General features: G+C 33.2%; 2 protein-coding genes and 1 long non-coding RNA gene across 3 annotated transcripts; 1 reads left to right on the top strand and 2 right to left on the bottom strand.

The window, feature by feature from the left end:
* The first annotated feature begins 52 nt into the window (after positions 1–52).
* LOC141448336 (uncharacterized) lies at positions 53–10032 on the top strand. The gene is made up of 3 exons (XM_074116671.1): positions 53–214; positions 5632–5757; positions 9677–10032. Exons 2-3 carry the CDS (start codon positions 5634–5636, stop codon positions 9985–9987), a joined length of 435 nt encoding a protein of 144 aa, XP_073972772.1. The 5' UTR covers positions 53–214; positions 5632–5633; the 3' UTR covers positions 9988–10032.
* On the bottom strand, positions 4085–9677 carry LOC141448337 (uncharacterized). Its single transcript, XR_012454964.1, has 2 exons — positions 8967–9677; positions 4085–6372 (listed from the first exon to the last, which is right to left on the bottom strand). It is a non-coding gene; the product is annotated as an uncharacterized lncRNA (long non-coding RNA).
* Positions 10033–21067: 11035 nt separating the features above from the next.
* Positions 21068–25388, bottom strand: PPP1R15 (Protein phosphatase 1 regulatory subunit 15). Its single transcript, XM_074116670.1, has 3 exons — positions 24082–25388; positions 23781–23912; positions 21068–21743 (listed from the first exon to the last, which is right to left on the bottom strand). Exons 1-3 carry the CDS (start codon positions 24853–24855, stop codon positions 21477–21479), a joined length of 1173 nt encoding a protein of 390 aa, XP_073972771.1. The 5' UTR covers positions 24856–25388; the 3' UTR covers positions 21068–21476.
* Positions 25389–25685: the final 297 nt, after the last annotated feature.

Raw genomic sequence — 25685 nt, 5'->3', positions numbered from 1 at the left:
CTCCAAACCAATGCTAACTAAAAAAAAATTCTACCAAGGGGGCATGACTTTACGGCGGGGGCCGCTGCAGAGGAAGTCTATCCTTACAACGGGCCCCGGAGAGGGGCATACATAAATACAGCTGGCAGTGAAGTCTCCGCTTAGTTTTGTGCCGTGAGAGATCTATCTCGCTTTTCATTACTCAAAAAAAAAAAATATATATATATTAACACAGGTAAGTACCTTCATCATCATAATCATCATTAATTATTGTAATTATTTTTTAAAAATTAATGCCATCATCAGTGACATCATCCATATTATTGTAATTTTTTTTTTTAATATTAATGCACAGTTCTTCCCACTTTTTTTTTTTCTTACAAAGTAAAGAAATCATTGCGATTCTGTCAAAAACTTTCATTTTCGTGCTTTTTACCGGAAGTAACCATTTTCAGGTCCCCTAAAGTCCAGAAAAAAAAAGTGGTTTCCAAAAATGGGCTATACATGTGGGTGTGTGAACAAAATTATCTTTCAGGAAGCTGATTTTGGCCCTTAAGGGACTCCTCCTGATTGTAATCTAAATCCTCCCCCAACCGGAAGTACCACCATTTCTAAATCTATTTTTCACTTTTTCTTGAAATTTTCTTTCAAAAAATAGCTCCGATTTTCTTTAAACTAATATATATTGCCCATTTATCGTGGGTCTTCAAACATTTAGTGCAATTATTTTCCTTGGGAAATTCGATTAAGGGATTTCCGGAGAGGGTCGGATAGAGTTTTTCCTTTAAAGGACCTGCTGAATGTATTTGTAAGATTTTTTTGTGTCGTAAATAATTATAAAGAAGGGTTGTTATATGTGTTACTAAAACACCCGAGGTATGACGAAATCTCCTCCAAAAAAACGGAAGTACCCTTCAAAAATTAGCTTCAACTATTTCCTTTAAAACTTCTATTCATTTTCGTTGCACTAGAGTTGGTCTACAAACTTTTTTTTTTTTTTTTGATAAATGTTTTCCGGGATAATTAGAAAGAAAGTGGGTATTCTTCCCTCTAAAGTACCATTTCAGTGTAATTTTCGACTCTAGTTATTTTATTTAAAATAATTTAAAGTTTAAATAAGAAAAATTTCAAAATTACTGGAGAATCCTATTAATAAGTAATAGATTTTTCATATTTTCCCGAAATTCGATCTAATTTTGTATAAAAAAAAAGTTATTCAAATAATTTTCTTGAGAAAATTAAAGGTCATTTTTTAAAGTGTTTTAATCGAAAGTTTCCCGTTATGTCAACAACACGAGATCTGTAATAAGTGGGAACCCCGTCCCGCCGACAGCTTCACTTAGAGCCACCTTAAGAAGGGAAACGTACGTACGTTTAAAGGAAATCGCGTGTCTTTGTATTAATTTGAGGGATAATCTCAAAAAACCGGATATTAACGGTGAAAAGTCGTATTTCAAAAAATGAAAATGCCCTTTCTGTTAACCAGTTTTCCCACAAATTTGGTGTAGTATTACGACAATATTTTTAAATATTACCTTAATCGTACTGACCGCGGAAAAAGCTTCAAAATATATTAGTAATACTGCCCAGAGAAATGCAATATTATCCTGAATTTTCGCCAAAGAAAATACTTCAACGGCTATTTCGGGAAGTTCTATTTTCCGATTTTATTTTGTGCAATTTTTTGCGCTCTTTTTTTTTGAATAAAATTTAGTTCAGAATATTGCAAATGATGTATTTCCTGTACTAATTGAATTTCCGAAAATTTTCCAATATTTTCTCTTAATAGGAAAATTAAGAGAAATTAATCGTGAAAAAGAAAACAATACCCCATTCATAGATTCGTTAAAATTTCACACTTTTTATACACTATAAATGATCTGAAGTTGAAACAATAAGAACTATGACAATAAATTAATCGTTACACAATAAATTAATGTCATCAAACTTTCGCCCTGCATTTTATTCGGTTCATGTGTCTGTTTAAGTCTGTCACACTAAGTGCAGTATTCACTTTCACTGCACAAAACTTTCCCTTTCAAAAGGCATACTAACCTTTCATTTAACCTTTTAAAAGTCAGCTGTTCTTCCTCAAGTTTAACACGCTGGTTTCATTAATATATATAGAAGGCTGTGCAAATTAAATTCTATTCCTTTTCATTTTTATTTTAGAAACAAGAGATCAGCAACAGAATTTCAATTTCACCAGGAAGGAATGTTTTTTAGGGTTCCTTTAAAAAAACGGAAACATTTCGATTTCGATTTCTATGTTTGATGTAAACATTTTCGTCAAAATACTTAATAACACTGAACTAAAAATATTTACTTAATTGTCAATAAGATTGAATATATTGTTACTTTAACTAATCCTTTAAATAGAAGAATTGCATTCGCCCAGAAATTTGCAATTTCCAAATTTTAAACGGTGATTTTATTTTATTTAGATGCATTTAGTTGGTCAGAATCGATTCAGCGGAAATAGCGCATAGCCAAATCGATTTTTTTTTTTTTCTAGTTTTACGAATTATAGTAATTATGAAGTCATGATAGTTCATAGGCGCCACGATAGCCGAGCGGTTATGATACTAGACCCGCAAAGCTAAGATGTACTGTTGGTTTAGTGGGTTCGATTCCCCCGGTCTCTAGGCCTTGTATTTTATTTAATGGTTAATATGAGAAATTTGCAGTAAAGTATGTTAGGCGGTTATAGGTTAGACCCGCAAAGCTAAGATGTATTGTTGGTTTAGTGGGTTCGATTCCCCCGTTCTGTGCCTTGGATTTTATTTAATGGTTAATAAAAGAAATTTGCAGTAAAGTATGTTAGGCGGTTATAGGCTAGACCCGCAAAGCAAAGATGTATTGTTGGTTTAGTGGGTTCGATTCCCCCGTTCTGTGCCTTGGATTTTATTTAATGGTTAATAAAAGAAATTTACAGTAAAGTATGTTTGCTAGTCGCCTCCGTCCACAACACTTAATTTGGTAGTTGGACGTTAAACCTCGCTTGAAAAAAATAGGCAGTTATTTTACATTACTTTAGATTAATCCTGTTATATCAGCATTTCTGCCTTGAGAGACAATTTATTCGTTATCTTCCTCCTGAGTTCAACTTCCATTCCATTTTGAGGACTTAGGAAGGAGAGGCAAGGAAAAATCTTGAAGTATCTCCTTAAAAAGCCACCCTCTTCAGGAAAAAAATAAGTTCACAAGCAGTAGGTAACCCAGCTGGGTTTTTGTTTTTTAGCTTTTTCCAATCAATCAGCATTTTCTTGTGCGCTTTTCAAGCTTACCCACGCTTTGGGGTAGCGGTCTAGTCTCAGAGGAGCTTTTCCACTTTCCGCTGACGAATACATTACGCTTCAACGTAATCGATTTTCTTTGCAAAATTTTGAGGAAATAGCGATTTAAATAAAATAGAAAAAGAAAATTGAACAGTAAAAAACCAGCTGCACTATCTACAGATGGTTAATGTTATAAAATACCACATTAAGACAGAAGGAGGTAATTTAATACATACGAAGTAAATAAATATAGGACACTTCGAGAGTGTGTGTGTATGTATGTGTATGTGGAGGGAACAAAACTAGTTCTCGATCTTTTAGAAACCAGTTTGATGGTTATATAACACGTCTGGAACGAAAGGCTACGCCCCCCTCGTCCCCCATCTGTTTAAGTGCTCTAGAAACCAACTTCACTTCTAAGCAGTCCTCCTAAAGCGAGCGTTGCATGCAAATAATATGTATTAAGTTTTATTTTAAAAAAAACACTATTAAATAAAACGTTTACTTAATAATCAAAGCACCACTGCCAGTTAAAATATACACGTTACAAAATACAGGAAATACATTAAACTACTTATGTATATGTTAATTTACTATTTAGCCACGCCTTTACGTTATTTATAATTTATAAAATAGGCGGGAAAATTACGTTTGTCACATGACTTAAACATATGTTTAGAGTAAAGTAATTATTATTATTAACAATATTATTTTTCTAAACTACATTATATTTAAATTAATTCACTTTCTATCTTCGTAATTAACAGCCAACTAGAACTTGTTTTATTTATTCATAATTAATTACGAAATGAGTCCATTATTTGTAATTTTTTTCTCTCAATTTAAATTTTTATTTTTTTTATAAAAAAGGACTCAACATGATAATAGTAGTACACCGCGGACAAATTTATGCTGGCAGATTACCGCTCAAAATTTAAAAAACATCTGATTGTGTTTACTTGGAGAAAACTAGAAGGAAAAATCCAGGAATATGAAAATACCCATCCTGGGAAATTAGGAAAAATCTTGGTAGTAAAACTTTCAAGGGTAACTTAAAGTGAGTTTTACTTCTGTGTGCCCTGATCAGTGGCTCCTGGATGTGCTAGGTGATCCTGAGGGATAATACTCAAGAAAGGAGCATTCCTCTTGCTTAATCAAATTTACAAAACTAAGGTTGTGAAGATTTGTTGGCCTGGAATTTATTCCAGAAGTAACTTGATGGGTTGATGAACATGTTACGTCTTCTATGGAGGATCAAAGATCCAAAATGGGAGAAATTGAAAGAGATTTTGCAGCAAAATTCGGTTTTAGGGGGTTACAGCGAATCATTTATTCTGATAGGGAAGGGATTGGATTCCCACGCGGAGGTCCCCGGGTTCGAAACCAGCTGCTGGGGCTAATTAGATTTTCTCTCACCTAGGAGCTTCTTTCAGCCCACTGTCCCGGTGATGGACAGTGTTGTCTGTAACAAGAGAACACTGTCCGGAGGCCGGCAGTGCACTGAAAAAAGGCTCCGGGCGCCAATAACTTTGGATGTTGACGTGCCTTAAATCATTTAAAAAAACAAAAATTACTCTGATATCCAGAGATAAGCATGTTGATCAGGATTACAGAATTGAATAATTATCCAAAAATCAATTAGCAGCAAAATCAGCAAGAAATCTAAAAATAAAATGTCCAGTAATAAACATCTAAAACAGAGTAAGCAGTGATGTTCCTGTGAGCTATCCTGGATAAAGATCTAAACTGGAGGCATCAAAAAAGGATATTAGTTTTAGGCGGTTGAACAGAGGGGGTCTAAAAATTAATTTACTGTAAATTAACTAATCAATAAAAGTCGAAAGTCAAGACGGGGAATCGAACTCCAGTACCGCAATGTAATTTAGCTTAGCACGCCTCGCCTATAACCATGTTCCAATAAAATCAATCATGAAGGCTATTGCAATCATCTGGCAGAAAGCACATCAGAATGCATCTTCTTTCATTTAGCTGGACAGCCGCTGATGAGCGTACAGGATTCGTGTACAGAAACGTTTGCCAAGTAGATAAAGTGGAGTTATCAAGGCCTTAAACCCAACATATTGGAGCTTAACTGTAAAGGATAGATGTTTTTTTATCTGCCTCTAGGTTACATGATCCACAAGATGAACTAAAAATAACTACCAAAAATTATTATTTGAATGGCCAGTAGCAGCTGGTAAATTTGGTGACATTTGGTAATAAACAGTGTGGCTACACTGTTCAAAAGGACAAAAAAAAAACCTTTATTTTTATTGGGGAGAAAATAATAAATACCTAAAATAGCCTAAAATTATTTTTATTAACTAAAATATTGACTAAAATAAATGATGTACCAATTTGTTTATGTTTATAGAAATGCGCGCCCTCATTGTACTGACTGGCGTGGCACTGCTGTGCACAGCCTGGGCTGCTGACAAAAAGAAAGATGGCGAACGGTCTAAAACGTTCACAAGATTAATCCCAGCTGATGTTCTAAGAGGTATAACTATTTTAGTAATTTTTATTTAAAAAGTTTTATGAGTGTATGTGAAAGTAACAGTGCAATGAATAGTTTTCTCAGTTTACGTAATAATAAAAGTTCAGGAAGATATTTGCTAATTTTTTAAGATGAAAGCCCCCCCCCTTTAAAAAAAAACAGTTCTCATGTTTTTAAGGTTATATTTCGAAAGATAATGTTCAAGATTGCAAAAATACATGGAGGGGTATTTAGAAATTAAATAAAGAGAGAAAGTGACTTAAATAAGTCCAGTTTTTGAATTTAACATTCTTTTTGTTTTGTAAACAAGATTAGCTAAGTCTCGCAAAGAACTAGCTCCTATTAGAGATTGAAGGCTTCATGATGAACCAGAGTATACAATCCTGATCCAGTGAGCTCTTAAAACTTTTACTTCAATAAGGCAAATAATTTTCTTCAATTGTATATTAAGCAGATATAGAGCTGTTTAATAGGGCTGCAACAAGACCTTTTCTGTCCCTTAATGGGGGCCATACACTAGTTTTGTAGCCAAGGAGGATGGATTTACATGGTAAAGTAGTTAGTTCACATTTCCGCTCCTGAAATTACTTGGATTACTCGGGGGGTGGCGCCTCTTTCCTGGAAAAGATATTTTTTTTATCCTTTAATTTCCACCTAAATTGCCCCCCACACAATTTACTTTAATTTTTTTTATTTTTTTTTATTCGAAAAGATTCAGAGTAAATACACAATTTTTCTTTCGAACATATTCGTAAAGGAAATTCAAGTTAAAGCAGTTCAAGATTTGGATTATCAAGCGTCTCTCTTCAAGGTGCCTTCAAGTTTAATGTAGGTGCTCCTCCTGCGACAGAACAGTTCCAAACCTTTCATTTAAACCTACCACGCATGCGCTTACTCTAGCTTAACTCGAAAATAAGCGCACAGCAAGCGCACGAATTTTTTTTAGTTCATTTTTACCTGTCTCTTTTGGAGACCCCCCCTCCACAGTAAGCTTAGCTTCGAAAATCTCTCAGCCAGAAGCACCATTTTTGCTGAATAGTTTTCTACCCACTTTTCCGACAAGATGATCACGAATATGTTGCCACAAGTTTTCTCCAACGAAGTGGTTTTTTCCCCATGTAAAAATGGGGGGTTTTATAATTGAGATTTGGGCTGGAGGCCCCCCACAAAAAAAATGGTAAAAGTACTTTAAATTTTATTTTCTAAAAATCCATTTGAAGAAGTCCTTCGATTCTTGTCTAACCCCCCCCCCCCCCCATCACTATCAAATAAACTCGACTTCATTACGATATAAATTACATGGCACCCTACAATACCAATGACTACAATACTGCTAGCTTCAAAAGAACGAATGAATTAGAGCGCGTATATACATACGTTTACATCGTATTACATTCGTTTTCTTATTTTCTTTTCAATTTTTACGCATGCGTGTTTATAAGGCTGTTTAGTCGAGTCCAGGTTAGGGAAGGAAAGGGAATTATAACGAAGGTTATTTGTCCCCGTTACGCTTGGCTTCTGTCCAGCTTATGGGCACTTTCATTTAACGAAAGTTTAAAAAAAAAACCTCCAAGGCTTCTGTTGACACTATTTTTTTTATTATTATTATTATTGAATAACCTTTACTTTTTTCAGCCATTTTGAAAATGTCCCTTTCAAATCATCCGTAAGTTTTATTATATCTTGTTACGTTCACTTTACGTTTAATAAAAGTGGGGGGAAAAAAATCAAGGCTACCAACCTAATCTTGATAAACCAAGATAATTAAGTAAAAAAAAAATCGTACTGAAATTTCCTATTCAGGATTTTTCACTTTCTAAAGATGACGTAGGGTGGATGGCCTTTGCCACTACCAACTTAAAAAAATATTAAACCGGTTTTTTCTTTAAGACCATGTTTCATAAAACCAAAACTGGACGAACCACTTTGCGATAAATTTTTTTTGCATCTTATATTTTCACTTTTTATTTTACCGCTCATTATCCACCAATACCAAGCTCTGGAATGAACATTTAACCACAACTTTCTCTTACTGTATTTAGGAAAGAATATTTTTCTTGTAACAATTAGCACACTTAAGTTTATTACGTAATGTGAAACTTGCGCCCAATTTTGATATTTTACTTGGGATATTTAATTAATATTAATTACAAGATGATGAGGCCGCCTATTACACTTACATGACCACTTTTGAGGGAAGCTTAACTCCTTCTCTTCTAGGATTACATTAAGAAGCGCATTTTGCTGGAGAACTCAGCCCCTTAATTAATTACCACATCTTCCATACTCTAAATTCCATGTTTATACAAAAATAAGCAGGTTAGGTTAGGTTAGGTAGTAAAAAGGTTCACTTTCTCATGACTTATTTTGTCTTGAAGCTTACTGCCAAGTCCGGTGTTCGGGTGGCTCTTGTGTTTATAGTCAAAAGTACGTAAATCAGATAAGAACTTTGAAAGTTCAGCGTATTTTTAATTGTATCCTCTTTCCGGCTCCGTACAGCTTTTTGTCAAAAAACAAGAGAGGAGATAAATTTGTAAAATCCACTTTTCAGATCACAGGAGACTTCCTTTGCAAACTAAAAATCTGTACGATAACAATGTCTCCACTTGATTGGGATAAGAGAAAATACAAAAAAAAAAAAAAATTAGTCTTATTAGGAATTAAATATTTCGCTAAAATTTTTGTGTTTATAAACACATTCTAAATGTATCTTGGTCATAACTATGACTAGAGTGTTGAAAGTGCAGCTGTTTTTAAAGAAGCGTAGAAAATAAGGATCCCCTAGCCTTTGCTTTTTGAAACATTAATAATAGTGTGTAGTAGAGAGTAGAGTGTACGAGGAATGGGCTTTTTAAATAAATTAATCAAGTGTAATCGACCTTTCTGACAATAGTGTTTGTAATCGATCAGAGATTACATCATTCTCTTTTTAAATGAAATAGTAAATAGGTAGATAAAAGTCAATTGTGATGGTGTAACAATGACAGTATTACTTTCTAGGCATAGTAATGCTATTGTAATGCAACGCTAACACTTAGCTATGGGAGCTCCGCCCATTTAATTACCATCTCACATACTCTAAATTCCATGTTTATACAAAAAAAAAAAAAAATGCGCGTTTTATAATGTGTTTTTCACTTTGCAATCGTCTTGTACGATTATTAGTTCCTCCTAATGCGATTTATTAGGCTAAAGAAAAAGGAAAAACATACCTGTAAATATTTTGCGGGGAGTGGTCGATGAAAACGCTAGTTAAGAGGTCTGCAGATGGAGCTCGATTTCAGAGAAACTTCAGCGACTCTTCAAGGCTTCCAGGCTCAGGTCCAATGGAATGGAATTAAATGTTGCAGACTATTGGAGGAAAAGAGATTCAAAGCTATTGAGAAGTCCATTTCGGACTCAAGACATTAAAGAATCTACGGTGCAGCATCATGAACCAAATCGGGTGAATTTAGTTGAAAACCGAACTGCCATATTAATTTCTCTCTCTTAATCTACTAAGTGAGAGAAAGTATTGTAATCGTGCTCATTTTCGATTTTGTGTTAACACAAGAAGAACCTCCTTGAATTCTCTTTCTCTGTGAGATCCACGTTAACTCATTAACAAAAGTCGCAAAGATGTCACAATAAAGTTTTGATGAGACCTGCAAAGCTAATATGCATTGTGGTACTGGGTTCGATTCCTGGTCTTGGCCTTGGATTTTATTTAATGGTTAAATGAGAAAAAGTAAAGTACGTTTGCTATTCGCCTCCGTCCACGACACCTAGTAAATGGTAGTTGGACGTTAAGCCCCGCCTGAAAAAATAGGCGATTACTTTACTTTACTTTACTATAAAGTTTTGATCAAAATGGGCCGCCCGATTCACTCGAATCAATTTCCTGGCGTTAAAAAAAAAAAATGTGTCGCTTCCTTTGTTACAGATTTCCCGAACATGTGTTTCGCTTCGACCAGATGTGCAACCATTGCTCCAGGTGCTTCATGGGAATTGAGTCCATTCTGTGGTAAATCCACCTGTGTAAAAGCTGAAGAAGATGGCCGTCTACTAGAATTGGTCGAGGATTGTGGACCATTGCCAAAGACCAATCCAAAATGTAAACTCTCCGAGAAGACCAACAAGACAGCTCCATTCCCGCACTGTTGTCCGGTTTTTGAATGTGAACCCGGTGTAAAATTGGAATACCCAGAGATACCAACTCCTCCACCAGCAGCCGCTGAAAAGAAACGTGCATAGATAGTTAACGAAACACATGTTCCTGTGATATATTCTAATTCCCTTCCCTTCATTCAAAAAGAAAAAGTCCTTCTTCCTTAAATTTCCTACTTTCTCTGTCCTAATCTGTCTTCTTCCTTCCTTCACTGTCCTCATTATCTATCTCTGCTACGTCTCTCTTGTACATTACATTATCTTCCTTCATTTCTTATTTTTATTATTATCTTTTTTTACAGAAATTAGGAAAAAATTAGGTCAAATTAATATGTAAATTTTAAAAAAAAAACTATATAATAGTCTTTTTATTGTTTTCAATTTTTAATTGGCTAATTAGTTTAAGATTTTTTTTTCGTTTTTATTCAAGTTTATAAACAACAAAAAGAAATATATTCATATGAATTTGGGTAAAAATCAATAATAACACAAATTACTAACCCTTTCTCTGTTTTCCTTAATATCATCCTTTGTTTACTATTTCAGCTTTTTGAATCCTGAATCCTCAATTCGTTATTAGGTGTTTTCAATGGAGTCTAAATCTGATGAAAACTACTTTAATGTTGGTCCATAATTATTTACCCCTCGAAGTCAACACCACTTTGTTAACGATCACAAATTTAAGCAAGATTTGTCTGAATAACATTAAAATATCTGAGGCGAGTTTGAGTAAAAATGTCCTTTTTTTAATTTTTCTTTGCCCAAAGATGATTTAGAAGTCACCTAAAAAAAAAAAAAGTTGGGCCAAAAAAGACAACTAGTTATTGTCCAAGTGGCTTCTCATTTCGACCCAAAATTTAAGTAGAAACCAAGAACTTGTTCCATTAAAACAGTCAAGAAAATTCCAGCCAGGAGTGAATAGCTTCTTCCAGCCAACGTGGCCTTAAATCTAAATTAGATCAACTATAAACAAACTACAAATGTCGTCACAAAAAAATATAATCATCTCTTTAAACATGCTGAAATGATCCGAACTAAATTCACTGTGGATCGCCATTTTGAAAACAGGGTACAAAAAAAAATTAGTAATTATCGTATATTTTAATTTAGTGGTAGCAACAACCTGAAATTTCCCAGCACATGTTGAAATCATTTGAGCTGTGGAGAAAAAATTAAATCTTGCCTAGGACACGATTTGTTTGGAATAAATTGGAAAAAACAAGTGTTGGTATTTCGTAGCATTTTCTTGGAATTGTGAAATGTGTGAAGTAAACAGCTAGTTCATATATTTGGGAGCCCTCGCCACAGAAATTTAAGCCAAGAGAGTGCTAAGAGAAGATTCGGTCTTCTGAAACTGTTGATGTTTAGCATATACGTATATCAGCAACCTCAGTTTTTACAAAATCTGTGGTCTCATATGGTTGGAAAATCCATTATACTTACCAAAGAAACGAAATGAATGCTGGAGGTTAGAAAAATGTTGAGCTTCGTCATAGAGTTTAATTATAGAGTTAAACTCGTATCCTTTGTAAGGAAAAAAACCTAGTTGAGTAACTTGGGGTACTCTATATAAAAAAAAAATTGAAGTCTAAGCTAGCAGGGAATTTTCATTTTAAAATTTAGAGTGTTCCAACACAATTTAAAAAAATAAAAACAATTATTTGGGGGGCCTCAAAAACAAAATATATCAAGTGAAATCTTTCAAATTACATATGCTAATTGCAAGCTTGTAGTTCTCTATAAAGGTTATTTGAAACCTACCAAGAAAAGGCTTCTTAAGGCGGCAGTTCTGAAGAATAGGTGAGGTTAAGTTTAACTCTAATGTGTCAACAAGGGTAATGTAGGATCAATTACCTAAGTGATAATATTCAGTGATGATTTTAGTATGAAAATAACGTTCCCTAAATCTGAAGTAAATCAGTTGAACTTATTGAATAATTTCTTTTTAGTGTATCACGATTTTTTTTTTTTTTTTCATTTTTCATACATTTTTTCAAGAAAATTCTATTACGTAAATTGTGGTTACAGAAAGTAGTGTGAGATCATCCAATTAGAAAGCTGAAAGTCAACATTTCTTAAACAAGTTTTAAGTTTAAAGACCAGATAAGACTCGGTTAACTTTTTTTTAACTTAATTTAATTTTAAACAAAATTCTGTCGTCAATAATTTATGGTAGGATCACATTAATTAGGAAATAGGTGCATCAAAACGTACATTCAAGGTAAGGAGAAAATCTTCAAATAGAATAACTTAAGTGTTGTCAGAGAAGCAGCCACGACGTAAAGGTATGTTACTATTTACCATTAGTACGTAGTAAACTAAACATTTTCAGCAAACATTTATTTAAGATTAAGGCAAAGTAAGTTGTGAAATTAAGTATTGTTTAAATTTTTCATTTCAGGGAGTTACAATTAAGTCATCTTTCTATGATGAAGGAACTGGGCTTTTATAAATCTTAAATATATTTCCTAGCTGTGAAAGCTAAAGAATTTGTGGTAAAAAAATATTTTTGTATCAACATATCCATTAGAACTAGATATTATATTTACTAATCACACAATCTTGTGTAACTTAAAAGTATTTTTTTTTTTTTACTAGAATACCTCTTTTAATCTATTTTCCCACACATATCGCCATAAAATTCTCTATAAAAAGATGTCATTAGATGGACAAATACGAAACAAAACTTCAGTTGCATCATACACTGCAACTAGTTTCGTATTGCATAAGGGAAAGGCAACATAACGTTAAGAAACCTTAAAAGTGCACCTACTTACATTATTGTTAGAAGACCTTGGTGCGCAATTTACAGAAAAAGATAAAAAAAAAAAAGAATTTTTACAAACATCGACTTTCCTTGCTATAAATCTTAAAATTCAGCGTTTTAAACTCGAAAATTATTGATTAAATTCTTAGTGAATATTTTGTTACATTTTTATCAAAAATTTAACAAATAAAATAAATACATATGAATAATATAGTTTAGAGTTATTTCTGAGGAAATCTCATAGTGAAAATGTAATTGTAGAGTCTGATGGGAGCATCGCCCCATATCAACCTCCGCCAATATATTATTATCCCGAGTAGTCCCCTTGGCTTTTCCTGAACACACTCAGGATGATTATTATTTCTTGACAGATACGAGTTTTTTCCTTCATTTATTTTCATATCATTCGTACAAATACTTAAAAGTACTTTCTTTCTTCTGCTTGCCAAACATAATTTGTAAGTTACTACAAAGAAAAATTAACAAAAGATTAGTGGGAAAAATAATTTTCTTGGTCATAATACTCAAATTCTTTCAAATTGTTGAAACTTATTGTGGAACGCATTAAAAATGTGTGTAGAGAGGAATATTGTTAATAAAAAAAATCCGTTATAAACTATTAACGGAAAAAAGTTACAAAAACGTCCACCGGGAGCGGTAGCCTATGGGAACTATTCTAAATTTCAACTAATTGTACTGTTAGGTAAAGTAAATTTTCTGCAAATTTGTCATTTTATAAATTAATTTCATCTTTTAAACATCATTTGGCCATAAATTACACTGACATAATAAATTAAAAAAAGAACTCTTAATCACACGTATCACAGTCGTTGTTACAGACATCTAATTGTAACCACTGCAGAGTGTAACCTCCCGAAGGAAAGTACGAGGTGTGTTAGTTTTTTGAAAAAAATATTTATTTATTCATCTACATTAATATTGTCGCCTTCAAAGTAGTCCCCTTCGCATACAATACACTTGTGCCAGCGCTTTTTCCAATCCTCGAATCACTTCTGAAACTCGATCTTTGTGATAGCTTTCAGCGATTCGCTTTTAATGTCATCTATGCTTGTAAAACGAAGGCCTTTTAATGTTCTCTTTATGTTTGGAAATAGAAAAAAGTCACATGGAGCCATGTCTGGCGAATATGGAGGCTGGGGCATCGTTAAAGTTTTGTTTTTGGCCAAAAATTCACGAACAAGCAATGAAGTGTGAGCAGGTGCATTATCGTGGTGCAAAATCCATGAATTGTTTTGCCACAAATCCGGGCGTTTTTTTCGGATTGCTTCACGCAAACGGCGTTGAACTTGTAGGTAGTACTCCTTATTGATTGTTTGACCTTGTGGCAAGAATTCATGATGCACTATGCCAATAAAATCGAAGAACACAGTGAGCATAACCTTCACATTCGACCGCACTTGTCGAGCCTTTTTCGGTCTTGGCGATCCAGAATGCCTCCACTGGGACGATTGAGCCTTAGTTTCGACATCATATCCGTAAACCCATGTTTCGTCACCTATTATAACACGTTTCAGTAGATCCGCATCGTTGTCGACTTCATTGAGTGACTCTTGAGCAACTTCCATTCTCCGCTGTTTTTGTTCGAAATTCAACAATTTTGGAACAAATTTTGCTGCCACACGTTTCATACCCAAAACATCCGAAAAAATTTCATGGCATGAGCCAATTGATATGGCAACATCATCAGCGACTTCTCTGATTGTGATTCGGCGATCGTTCATAACCATTTCTTTCACTTTTTTCACGTTTTCATCGGTTGTTGATGTGCTTGGACGTCCAGGTCGTTCGTCATCTTCAACGTTTTCGCGGCCATCTTGGAAACGCTTATACCACTCGTAAATCCTTGTTTTACTCATAGCAGACTCACCATGTGCCTTTATTAACATTTCACACACTTTATTTCATTTTTTACGCAAAATTTAATACAAATTCTTTGATCCATTTTTTTTAACAAACAAAAATCGCCAAGCTCGAAAAACACGTCTAACCTAAACGGCTGCCACTTAAGAAGTAAACAATGAATATTACTGAAAATTTTATCGTACTTCAGGGGCATGTGTACCAACATAATAAAAAAAAAAATTTACAATCAAGACTCTCCAAACCCGCGAAATTTAAAAATTCCCGTTACTTTTTGAACACACCTCGTAAATGGACAAGAACGTTTAAAAGGAATTAGTTTAGAACTAGACTAGTGATAGGGAACCTATGACCCGCGCAAGCTTTGTCACTGACCCACAATTGCTAGCCAACCATTTGTTTGTTTACGCGTGTTGATTTAGATTTTCTAATTGTGTGCATTGACAAAAAAAGCAATTTAAATTGCTATCTACAACCTTTAGTTTGATCATTACAGTTCTAAAAATGCAAATGACGACAAATGCTTTTGTAGTATTTGAAATAAAACAAAAAGTGTTTACAAAATATCAAATAAAATGTATAATTTTTGCTCATATTTTGTTTGTTAAAAAAAATCGACAACCCAAAGCAAATAACCATATTTAGATTTTTCTTCAGATAAAACACACTTTTGTAAGGTTTTGTTCAGTTATGTTTGTAAAAAGAGATTTCCATAGCACTTGTTTCGTCCCGTTTTACCCGGTTAAGCCAACTGAATTTTAAAGATGTTTAGTTTTGAAAATATTCAGTTTAAAATTTTTAAACTTAACTCTTGTGCAAATGGGCATTAGTGACCCAAGAGCTAGTTAAACAAAAAAAATGAACAAAATTTGATCCTCGTCTCAAAAAGGTTCGCGATCCCTGAACTAGACTAAGAAGAAAGACGAGTTTTTAGGGCCTACACCCCAAGAAAAAAGAGCAAAACAAAACCGGGTTCAAAAAATAAAGGTGTAAACTAAAAAGTTAATTAAGTAAGCAATTTGTGTTTAAAAAATAATGCAAAAGTAACTAAAGTCTTATTTTAAGTAACATTACATTACAATTTGTTGTATTCTATAATACATAGTAAGAACTTCATCAGTCTTTTGACTGTTTTCTTCTCCTTTGTAGTAAAATCCTCCTGGATTTGTAGTATCCTCTGCAGCAATAAATAAGGATATAAAAATAAATCACTAAGTTTACAAACGTAAACGTTTACTTAACTCAATTTAGCAATATAACTAGCTAAATTGCAACTACTGTCCAAATGACTCGCGATAACAGTGAGAATAAAATGCCCGTGTGTGTAATGTTTAAAACATTTTCATTAATTGCTTTTTAGTTACTAGAAAAAATAAATAAATTACTTTTTTCAAGTCAGAAACAGAAAGGTCCTAAGCGGACAACTTCCGTACTTTTATTGAAAATTATGTTCACTGATGGTATTTCTTGTTACAGGGACGGAAAGATTCAAAGTTGCAGCACCATTATCTTTGGTTGCTATGGTAGTAATGCAAGATTTGAGAAGCTTCCTACGTTATTTTTTTTTAAGAATATCAGAGATAAAAATCTTAATTCTTCTGAAATCAGTTGTCTTCATTGAGAGGGAAAAGCAACATTGACATGCATATTGCGTTATAGTCGCGCTCAAGGTCAACGTTTTTCCATCAAATAAACAGTTTTTTACTGGCCAAAGAATTATATTAAATGTAAATAAACATTCTTACGTATTTAGTAGTTAGACAGATTCAAAGAATGACCATCAGAGCGTTAACGTCAGTCACATCTATGTGAGATTACGGCCATCTCATTACTCGTGACTCATCAGGTAACTTTCAATGTTAGTTAGTCTAGTTCGGAAAAATTGCTACATCAGCCGGCTAAAATTGTTGCTCAAAAGTTGGCAACAGTTCATCACATTAAGAGAATTATTTGTGGGGAAAAAGAAATTACATTAAATTGTGTCTGTTGCATGAATGTTTGTAATGAAAGCTTGCGTCCATTTAATGTGAGTCGAAGAAATAATTACATTCCGTTTTCCAGAACATCGTCTATGGTTTTTTCAGATTTTCCCTTAGAACTTTATTGTCTAGATTTGATTATATATTATCATTAAATGTAAGTTTTCCTTAGTTTTGTCCAGTTTCACCCAACATCAGCATTAGATTCATCAATTCCTTTGGCTTCCACTTATAAAGCTTCATCATACATTTCATAACTTGAGTGTAGTGAATCTTTAGCGAACACCAATTATCGCCTGACCCCCCCTCTGTACAAATAAAATAAAAAAAAAAATGAAGAGAATTCGAATTTGGGACCCCACCACAAATTATTTGCACACTCAAAAATGCAGTATACTTTAATTTTATTATTTCTACAAAAGTGTTTACGCATTTGTTTTTGTTTACATTCTGCAATTACACAGTGTTACCACCCTGAGTTAGGCAGCAAATATGAGGTGATGATGCTTTCCAAATGGAAGGCGTACTTCACAACTATTGTTTAATCATCTTCTAATAATAGACGCCAGTTCAAAACTGGTCAAAAATTAAGGAAAACATATTGGCTTTCATAAATATTGTATAATCTACATTTTTCCCCGTGTAACTAGTACTCCTTATTTAACTATACAGAAAATTTGTCTTCACATTTTTAATTTTTGCCACTAACACGAACATCACCTTACTATTAATAATTAAATTTGAAAAAAAAAAAACTCTGTAATACTGATTTTGCTGGACGTATCAGCTGTTTGGGCATGCCATAAATTTATCAGCTGTCAAGTAAAATGTGACAGTTAAAACTATCCACTTCTTCAGGGATCTCAACATCCCTGAGGGTATTCCAGCCAAAAAAAATACAACCCTGACACTCCTAATACTCACATAGTATTTAGATAGGGGCTTGCAGAGATGATGGAAGTACCCAACCCAAAGGCAAACACTTTAGCTCATCACATCATTACCTTCTCCATGATTAACTTTAAAGACGCCTACAGACAAGCGCTAACACATTTGGTAAGGCCAAAAATTGAACTTTTAATCACCACTAATTAACTTTTAAATCATTTTAGGGCTTTTGTAAGCCCTCCACTCTTTAAAGTTAAATTTAATTTCTTGACAATTTTAAAATGCTATTTATTATTAATGTTTATGCACTTCATAAAACTGTACATTGTTTTGATATGACACGTTAGAGAAGTGCCTAAGGACCTGCACTTACCTGAAAACTTTAAAAATTTTGCATTTTAAATTTTCCTGGGGAAAAAAAATAATCCAAAAAGTTTTCACATGTACCTGCAGTTAGAACAAACAGAAAATTCTCATCCCATGAAATCCCACTTCCATTGATGGCTTTCAGCCAAAATCTTACGACTTGGAAGCGATAACGAGTGCCAAAAAACAAACGACTTGAGTTCTTGATCCATTAATCCAGAAGTAAGAAAGCAGAATGCCAGTTTCAGCTGAGCTTTCAACCTATGGACTAGAACCACAAGCACGGAGAGCACAGGAGATACACCAACCTTACAAAATAACAATGTAAAACATTATAATAGTCTCTAAGAGGAAAGTTTGGCACGAAATTTCACGTTTTGAAAACATATTGTAATTGCCAATAAGAATAAGCCCTGAAGATGATCTAGTCCTAAGAAGAAAGCTCGGCAAAAATAAAGAAACAATGACTGAAATAGGCATTATTCTTTCTTCCTTCTAGATCAAGTTTAGGGCTTTCACGCTTTGAAAACATATTGTAATTGCCAATAAGAATAAGCCCTGAAGATGATCTAGTCCTAAGAGGAAAGCTCGGCCAAAATAAAGAAACAATGACTGAAATAGGCATTATTCTTTCTTCCTTCTAGATCATTGCGCTATGAAACCTTTGGAACGTTGAGGCCGAAGGAGATAGTAGCGCAAAAAGAACTAGTAGGTAAAGTCCTTGACCTCTTTAGGAGGGGAGGGTTCGCCTACTAGAACTAAGAAGGGACTGGCACAATAAGCCTTCTGTGGCTGCGGTGCCTTGGGGCATAGGTCCCGTCCCATCTACTATCTTAATCTTAATCTCTTCCTTCTAGATCAAGTTTAAGGCTTTTTAGGGCTTTCAGTTTTTGAAATATTCCTTATCAAATACATATTCCAAGATCATGCAAAGAAAACTTACTTTCTTCCCTTCTACTGGGGACTTTAAAATGCCATAATCCGCAAGATCGCTATACCAACTGAAAAGAGATTTATGTGCAGACAGAAAGGAAAATATAAAACGCTTCTTTAAAAAAGGTGAATTATCATTGTTTAGCCTCATTTATTTATTTCTTATATTTACACAATTTTTACGGTCACCCAGAAATTTAGATATGGCAAAAAAAAAAACAAAAGTAGCAAAACAGCCAATCGATGAACGTGACCTTGTTACAAGATTACAGAAAATATTGCTTTTTCTTTTAATGACCTAGCATACTTACTCAAGTTAAATTTTTAATGCCTTTTTAGCTGTGCAAAATAAGCAAGTCTCCCTCTCCAAATTTAAAATAAAAACCATTGCTTTTATTTGGCTGGATTGCTTAAAAGCTATTTTGTAACCAAATTTAATATTGATTAGATAAGGTAAAAACAAATACCCCTCCCCCCTAAATTTATTTATAAGCTTAATTATCCTTTATTTTTATATTATAAATAATTTTATTTGTACTATAAAGCCGGCTTTTTCATTTATTGGCCATTCTTAGTTTGTATATACTTTTTAAAAAAATAAAATATATAAATTTAAACAATTTTTATCAGATTTTGTTGTAACTAAAATTTCTGTTCTACCATTATTATGCTTCGGATTTACTTCCATGCTCATTGAACTACGTGTTACTCAGGTACGACTGAATTTAGGATTTGTTCCAATAATTTTGTGATTTCTTAGTTTTCAAATGGTTTTTGTACCCCCCCCCCCTCACTGGTTTTAAATTTTTAATTTTTTTTAGTATTATTGGAACGCTTTAATTACATTTGCGCATGCCCACAAAATTTTGTCGATTTTTTATAACCTTCCTACAGCAGCTGGCCAATGAACGATCTGTTGGAACAGTTATCTTTCACTGTCATGCTACGAACAAACCACTGTTTCAATTCTAATAAATCTATCTACAAATTCTGAAAAGTTTGCTTCATTTTCTGTTTCTGAGTGTTATTCAAAGCAGCAGAACGTATGTTGATGATACTGAGTGGATTTTTCCTGCCAGATTTGTCATTTAGAGGGTTTTTTCTCTTTAGAGGTAAATTTAAAATCTAGCCGATTTATTTATTTTTTCAAAACTTTTAAAGTACTATTCTTTTTATCTATGAACTGAAACTAAATTTTAATAATCTTTATTATACAATAATCAATCCTCGAATCAAAAAGTGAATGAACCAATACCGCTAAAGTTGCAAGAAAATCAAACCTAAATGATGAAAACAAACTATAATGTTACAGTTTAAGAAAAAGTGCTTTTAAAAAATACAAATGTTTTTTCTTTTTACTTCTCAGAATCACTTATCTAAATTGATTAAAGAAGGATAATTATGTAAGAAAATTAGGCTGAATGAAATAGAAGATTTAACAATTTAACGAAGGGTATGTGCTATGCTCTCTACATAGTACAATTTGAGAAAGCTATCTGGTCAAGATTTCAGATTGAATTTGAATGCCCCTGCAGGTTTTGGGGGAACGAATAGGCCTGCCCCTTGTCCTGGGTGTCGTAGAAGGCGACTAAAAGGACACCAGTGTTGCCTTGCATGTAGAAGTGTTTTAGACACTCAAAGGCCAGGGAGAAGGTTACTCCGAAATCAAATCCAGGCCAGCTTCTTTAATCGTGGTGGAGACAACTCGCCTAGGGGTTAGGCGTAAGACCATCCTCCCTTATACAGTAAAAGAGTCATGGTTACGAAATCGCCAAATGAAAGAAGCACTATTAACTTCTGGGCACCAAATTCTACTGCCAAAGGCCAAAGATGATCCTCAAGAATCGTACAGACAATGGTAAAAGTAAAGGTTCTAGCTATGCACACAATTCGTGGCGATATATTCAATGCGGACTGTCAAAATATTTGTCAACAATTTTATTAAGTTTTCTTTCTTTATAATTGATTTGGACTATACTGTTTGGACAGCCGTAATTCAAGTAGCTCTAAAGGTCGAAATCTCTAAATGAGTACCAAACTATTTTATAAGCAAGTTCAACATTAAAAGATTAACCCAAATCAGTACCAACTTTCTTATAAAACTGTGATAAAGCTGCATTAGAATCATTTATCGTGTTAATAAATCGATATTTTATTTTAATAGTACCATCAAAAACAGCATTAGCCATTATTTGTTAGGCCTAGTTTGAAAGAATTTCCATTAATAATTAGAACTATAATTTCTTCATCAAAAATGGTGCCACTCCTAGAAATTTAAGGTCAATATCTTAAGCCAGCATAAATGAAAATTATTTTTATTTATTAATGTAGTTTTATGAGAGGCTACGGTTAATAATGGTTCCATTCATTTATTGCATTTTATCTTTACAGTTGATAAAGGTGTTTTTTTTACATTATTTTATTTTTTGTAAATTTAAAATTTAAATTAAGGCAGTGCAACGGCAAGATATTTACCGGAAGTCAAAAATATTTATATCCAAAACTTTTTTTTTTATTAATTACATTTAAATTTTTATTATATTTTTTATAAACTATGTGAATTCAACAAAACCTTGGCTTATTTTTATTTACAGAAATGTACAATTTAGAAAATAAAAGATACTAACAAAAGAAAAAACTTAAAAGGACTTACTTTTTCAATAAATTATGTTTTTTCATGATGTATAAAAAAATAATATATATTTTTATAAAATGGTAATATTTTTATTATTGGCTGAAATTCAGGAAAAACTTTATTTAAACTATATATCTCTTAGTACTATTTTGCTCTCCTTGTTCTCTTTACACTCTTCTCGCTGGTTGGTGAAACGTTGATGAAATATTCTTCGACGATGTTTCTGTTCTAATATTGGACTAATAATATTAGATAATTGTTGTATTTTTGTTTTAAAACGAGATCTATCAAGCGCAATCATTTCCCAAGGTCCTTTTCGCGCAGCGCGTAGTGCAAAATCCCACACAACCATTTTACGTATTTGTACAAAATTCTTTCCATTAGCAAATGAAACCTGTGAAAGCAAAAGTAAAAAAAAAAAAAAAAAAAAAAAGAGAAAGTAAGTTTAGGTCAAGCTAAAAAATATATATTTAAAAAAAAATGGGACTTTTGAAAGAAAAATTCCAATCCTTCCACTGGAACGAAGTCCTGAATAGAACTGGAGAATGCTAATATTCCATAGATTTAGGATCGGAAATTAGTAACCAGTAACAGTTTCGGCTGTGAAGATGCGTCGCCTTGAGAAAATTAATCCAAAAACAAGAGATAGATCTGCCTTAAAAATGTTGTAAGAGATCTCAGTAAATAGCTAATATCGGAGACACTGAATAATAAAGAGAATGAAAAGCGACTTAAGAGATTTTAGGCTAGGCAGATAGTTGTCTTACGGTAAAATCGGGAGAGGAAAGCAGAAGGCTGGAGAGATTCTTGGAAAGGAACTAGAGACAATAGGTAAGATGATTTCCTTACATTTAACACCACAAAAGTGGTACCTAAAGAAGAAGAAACAATCAAGCAAGAGAAGAAATAATTCCTGTATAAAAACGAAATAGGCTGGGAAAAAAAAAGGCTGAAGACAGATACAGTAAGCGTCAGATGGATAAGAGACGACAGGCTCAATGGGAGGCAATCACTATTACTAATAGTCCTTGGAGAAGGATCAAGAACTCCACTATTGAAAGCAGACGATATAACTACTCCAAATATTAACAACTGAAGAAATATCCTAGTATCCCAAAATGCTAAATAGTAGCAACAAAATGGCAGATATCCTTAACGGAAAACAGGTTAGATCTAAGATCCCAAACTAAATTTCCTCATTCCCCAGACAATCTATCGTGCGATAACTGGATGTTTCCATCTGACAAGAGGGCCAGCATAGGCCTGATTATAGGTATGTGCCGGAAATAGTACGACGGTTATTAGGTCTTGAATCCAGTTGGAAGATTATATTGAAGAGAAAACGTCCAGAAGAACGAAAAAAAAAATGAAGTAATTCTCCTGGTATTGTCGACAAACTTCTGTGAATAAGGAAAGACAGCATCAAAAGTAAGCAGTTTCTTCGGGAAAAACCATAACACATACAAGACTAATCTAGTTTTATATATATAATATATATGTAGGCCGTGATTGGTAAGGAATTAAAAATGTTAAAAGTGTGTAACTAAATCAGCCTCCTCTACTGAAATCAGGCTTTAAAAAAACAGATCCTTAAGGAATACGTAATTTACTTTACAAATAACAAGGAGTTCCCAGCATTAAATACTGAACCCACTTCGATAAAAAAAAATAAGGCGAATTTTTTGTTTTTTGGTTCTTTCACAAGAATGTTCTAGTTATACCCCAAGATGTTAACAGTTCTGGTGGAATGTATTCGTCGCTTGCAGTAGTAACAAGTGAACTAAGGTTTCATACTCTTCCATTCTTAAAACATTTTCCAATTAAAAATAAACTCCAACATAGGAAGTCATGCCTTCGATAAGGCTATCCAAGTACCGAATGAGTATAATTTAGTTCACATGGATAAAATGGAGTGCATTGATTGCCACAGCCAACTTGATAAAAATGAGGAAACAGTGAGCAAAAAAAAAAAGAGTTGCGTATCATTATGTGAATGTGCATCACTTTAGTCACCGTCTAATACTTGAAGTGACTAAAAGTAGTGACTAAGGTTTGAGGTTCTCCTCAAGGAAGAATTTTATTACTAAAAAAAAAAAACCTTGGGCACATACCTTAAATTGAAACTACCATGAAAAGCAAAACCACCCGCAATTCTTATAAAACCTCAATCAAGGAAAGCAAAATAAAACATGAACAAGAAACCATGAAACAACACTGCAGATTTCTTTTATATCATTATAAATGTTTGTAGTTTATTACTTTGCGCAGAAAATGCGATTTATCACAGTGGAAAATCCATAAGAGGGCTAATTTGAAGAAGGTCATACCAGATTCATTGATAAAATCAATCATCCAGTGTTGATATTATGATAAGAATGAAGAACCGTATCACTTGTATTCCATTAATAAGTATGAAGAAAAACAAAAATACCTTTTTGGGTGATGTAGGTGATGTAAGATCAGAATTGTAATTATGATTCCATTTCTTGTTTGCTTCAGTTATGCGAGGAGAGTCAATTAGGGAAGGGCAATCCAATCGACCAAGGTAATCAACTTCATCACACTATATTTGGAAAATAAAAACAAATTAGAATGAAACTTACTAAATCAATGATAAGCTACATACATATGTTATCTCAAGAAAAAACGTGAAATTTATCACGATTACACACTTTCTCGAACCCAGTAGAAAGATAAGTAAAATTACTTTTAAAAAATGAAAATAGACTAACCTCTTCATCGGACGAACTATCTTCAAATTCAACTTTTGCCAATACATCGGATTCATCTTCTTCCTCATCTTCCTCGTCCTCTTCATCTTCATCAACATCCAAGTCTTCATGACCAATAACTTCATCAACGTTATCTTCATTACTTTCAAAGATTATAAAACTATCATCACTTTCTATGGAACAATCTGATATGGTACGACTTCTTATATGAAACATAGATGTTTTGGTAACTTCGCAGGTACTTTTCTGAACTTCTTGATAGACAAAAATACTATTTCCACCTTCATCTTTATCTTCGTATACAAGTTCTTCTTGACTATGTTTTGTTAATGGTAAATGGGGTGTTGTTACAGAAGTTTCATTTGTATGGTTGGTGTATCCGCAATATTTTCTTGGTCCTGGATAATGTTTATAATAATTGGATGTATTATTCATTGTCTTATTGTTACAAATCATATTACTTCGCCAATTATTGAAATTCTGCACTGGAACTTTTTCAGAAATCATTTTGTTACGTGAATCGCAATGTGTTCTAGATATGATATCAGTATATAGGTTCAGTCCTAGATGTAAAAGCTGTTCTAAAATGACATCATTTAATGTGATTTGAGCTCTTGACGGTGAACTTCCAGCTTGACTCTTACTGCCAACGAAACCTCCAACAAGGAAGGCCCTTTCCACAAATTTACTCGGCATTTGTGGTATAAAATTATAATCTTTGGTAGAAGATTTATGAGGCCAACCGTGCCAAACCATATCTGCCATGTAAGGCATATATAGAAAAAAGAAAAAAAATGGTTTCTACAAACAATAATGAGCAGGAAATTCCTGGTGAACTACTGTAGCAGGAGTGCTTTATTTGATAAAATAGCTCTCAATATACTTAAATTCTTATGAAATTAAACACATCAACATACAACACATACAGTGTTGGTCCCACAGTCCTTGTGTGTATCTAATTATGTAGCAAAATATTCTTTTAGACTTACAATTTTCCTGCAATATACTTTCCGCACAAGATGTTACGTTAATTGTAAATTCTACTTTGGTAAGAACTTTACCCTTAATAAATTGATCACCTTCTTCAAATAATAAAGGAGAATAATTTTCAAGGTTTAAGTTTTTCACTAAAGAAGCACTTTTAAGATACATTTTGAAAGTTAAGTCACACAAATAAAAATTGCACAGTTTACACAGCCATTTTATAGAAACGAATGAGGGGTCTGCAGTGTAAGTCCATAGCCTTCTTTATATATTCACCTTCGTTATTAATTAAAGTAATTTCTTAGTATTATGATTGTCATAAACAAAACAATCAAAGAGAAGTTGTCAATTTTATTACAATTTTTACAACTAGACATTTAAAAATATCAAAGTTTTAATTGAATCAATAACTTTTTTTTTTTTAATTTGCACCGTCATAATCTGCTGTACAAGCGCCAAATTGAAATACGAATTATTGCAAGTTAGTCATTGGCTGCCTTTGAATTCCAATTACGTCTCATTCAAATATGATTAAATATTGCAAAATACATTTTGTATGACCTCCATCAAGAGTATTATTCTCTTGATAAACAATTAATTTAAAAACATTTCCAATTTAA

This window comes from Rhodnius prolixus, unplaced genomic scaffold (assembly GCF_049639745.1).
Source record: "Rhodnius prolixus isolate KJV_2025 unplaced genomic scaffold, Rpr scaffold_19, whole genome shotgun sequence".
Lineage (NCBI taxonomy): Eukaryota > Metazoa > Arthropoda > Insecta > Hemiptera > Reduviidae > Rhodnius > Rhodnius prolixus.
The sequence above is the reverse complement of the archived record's forward strand: the minus strand, read 5'-3'. Positions and strand labels throughout refer to the sequence as shown.

Coding starts and splice junctions, on each gene's coding strand:
- LOC141448336 (XM_074116671.1), top strand. CDS start 5,634: ATGCGCGCCCTCATTGTACTGACTGGCGTGGCACTGCTGTGCACAGCC. Junction 5,758..9,676: donor CCCAGCTGATGTTCTAAGAG/GTATAACTATTT, acceptor CCTTTGTTACAG/ATTTCCCGAACATGTGTTTC.
- PPP1R15 (XM_074116670.1), bottom strand. CDS start 24,855: ATGCCTTACATGGCAGATATGGTTTGGCACGGTTGGCCTCATAAATCT. Junction 23,913..24,081: donor ATAGTTCGTCCGATGAAGAG/GTTAGTCTATTT, acceptor TTCCAAATATAG/TGTGATGAAGTTGATTACCT. Junction 21,744..23,780: donor CACCTACATCACCCAAAAAG/GTATTTTTGTTT, acceptor TTGCTTTCACAG/GTTTCATTTGCTAATGGAAA.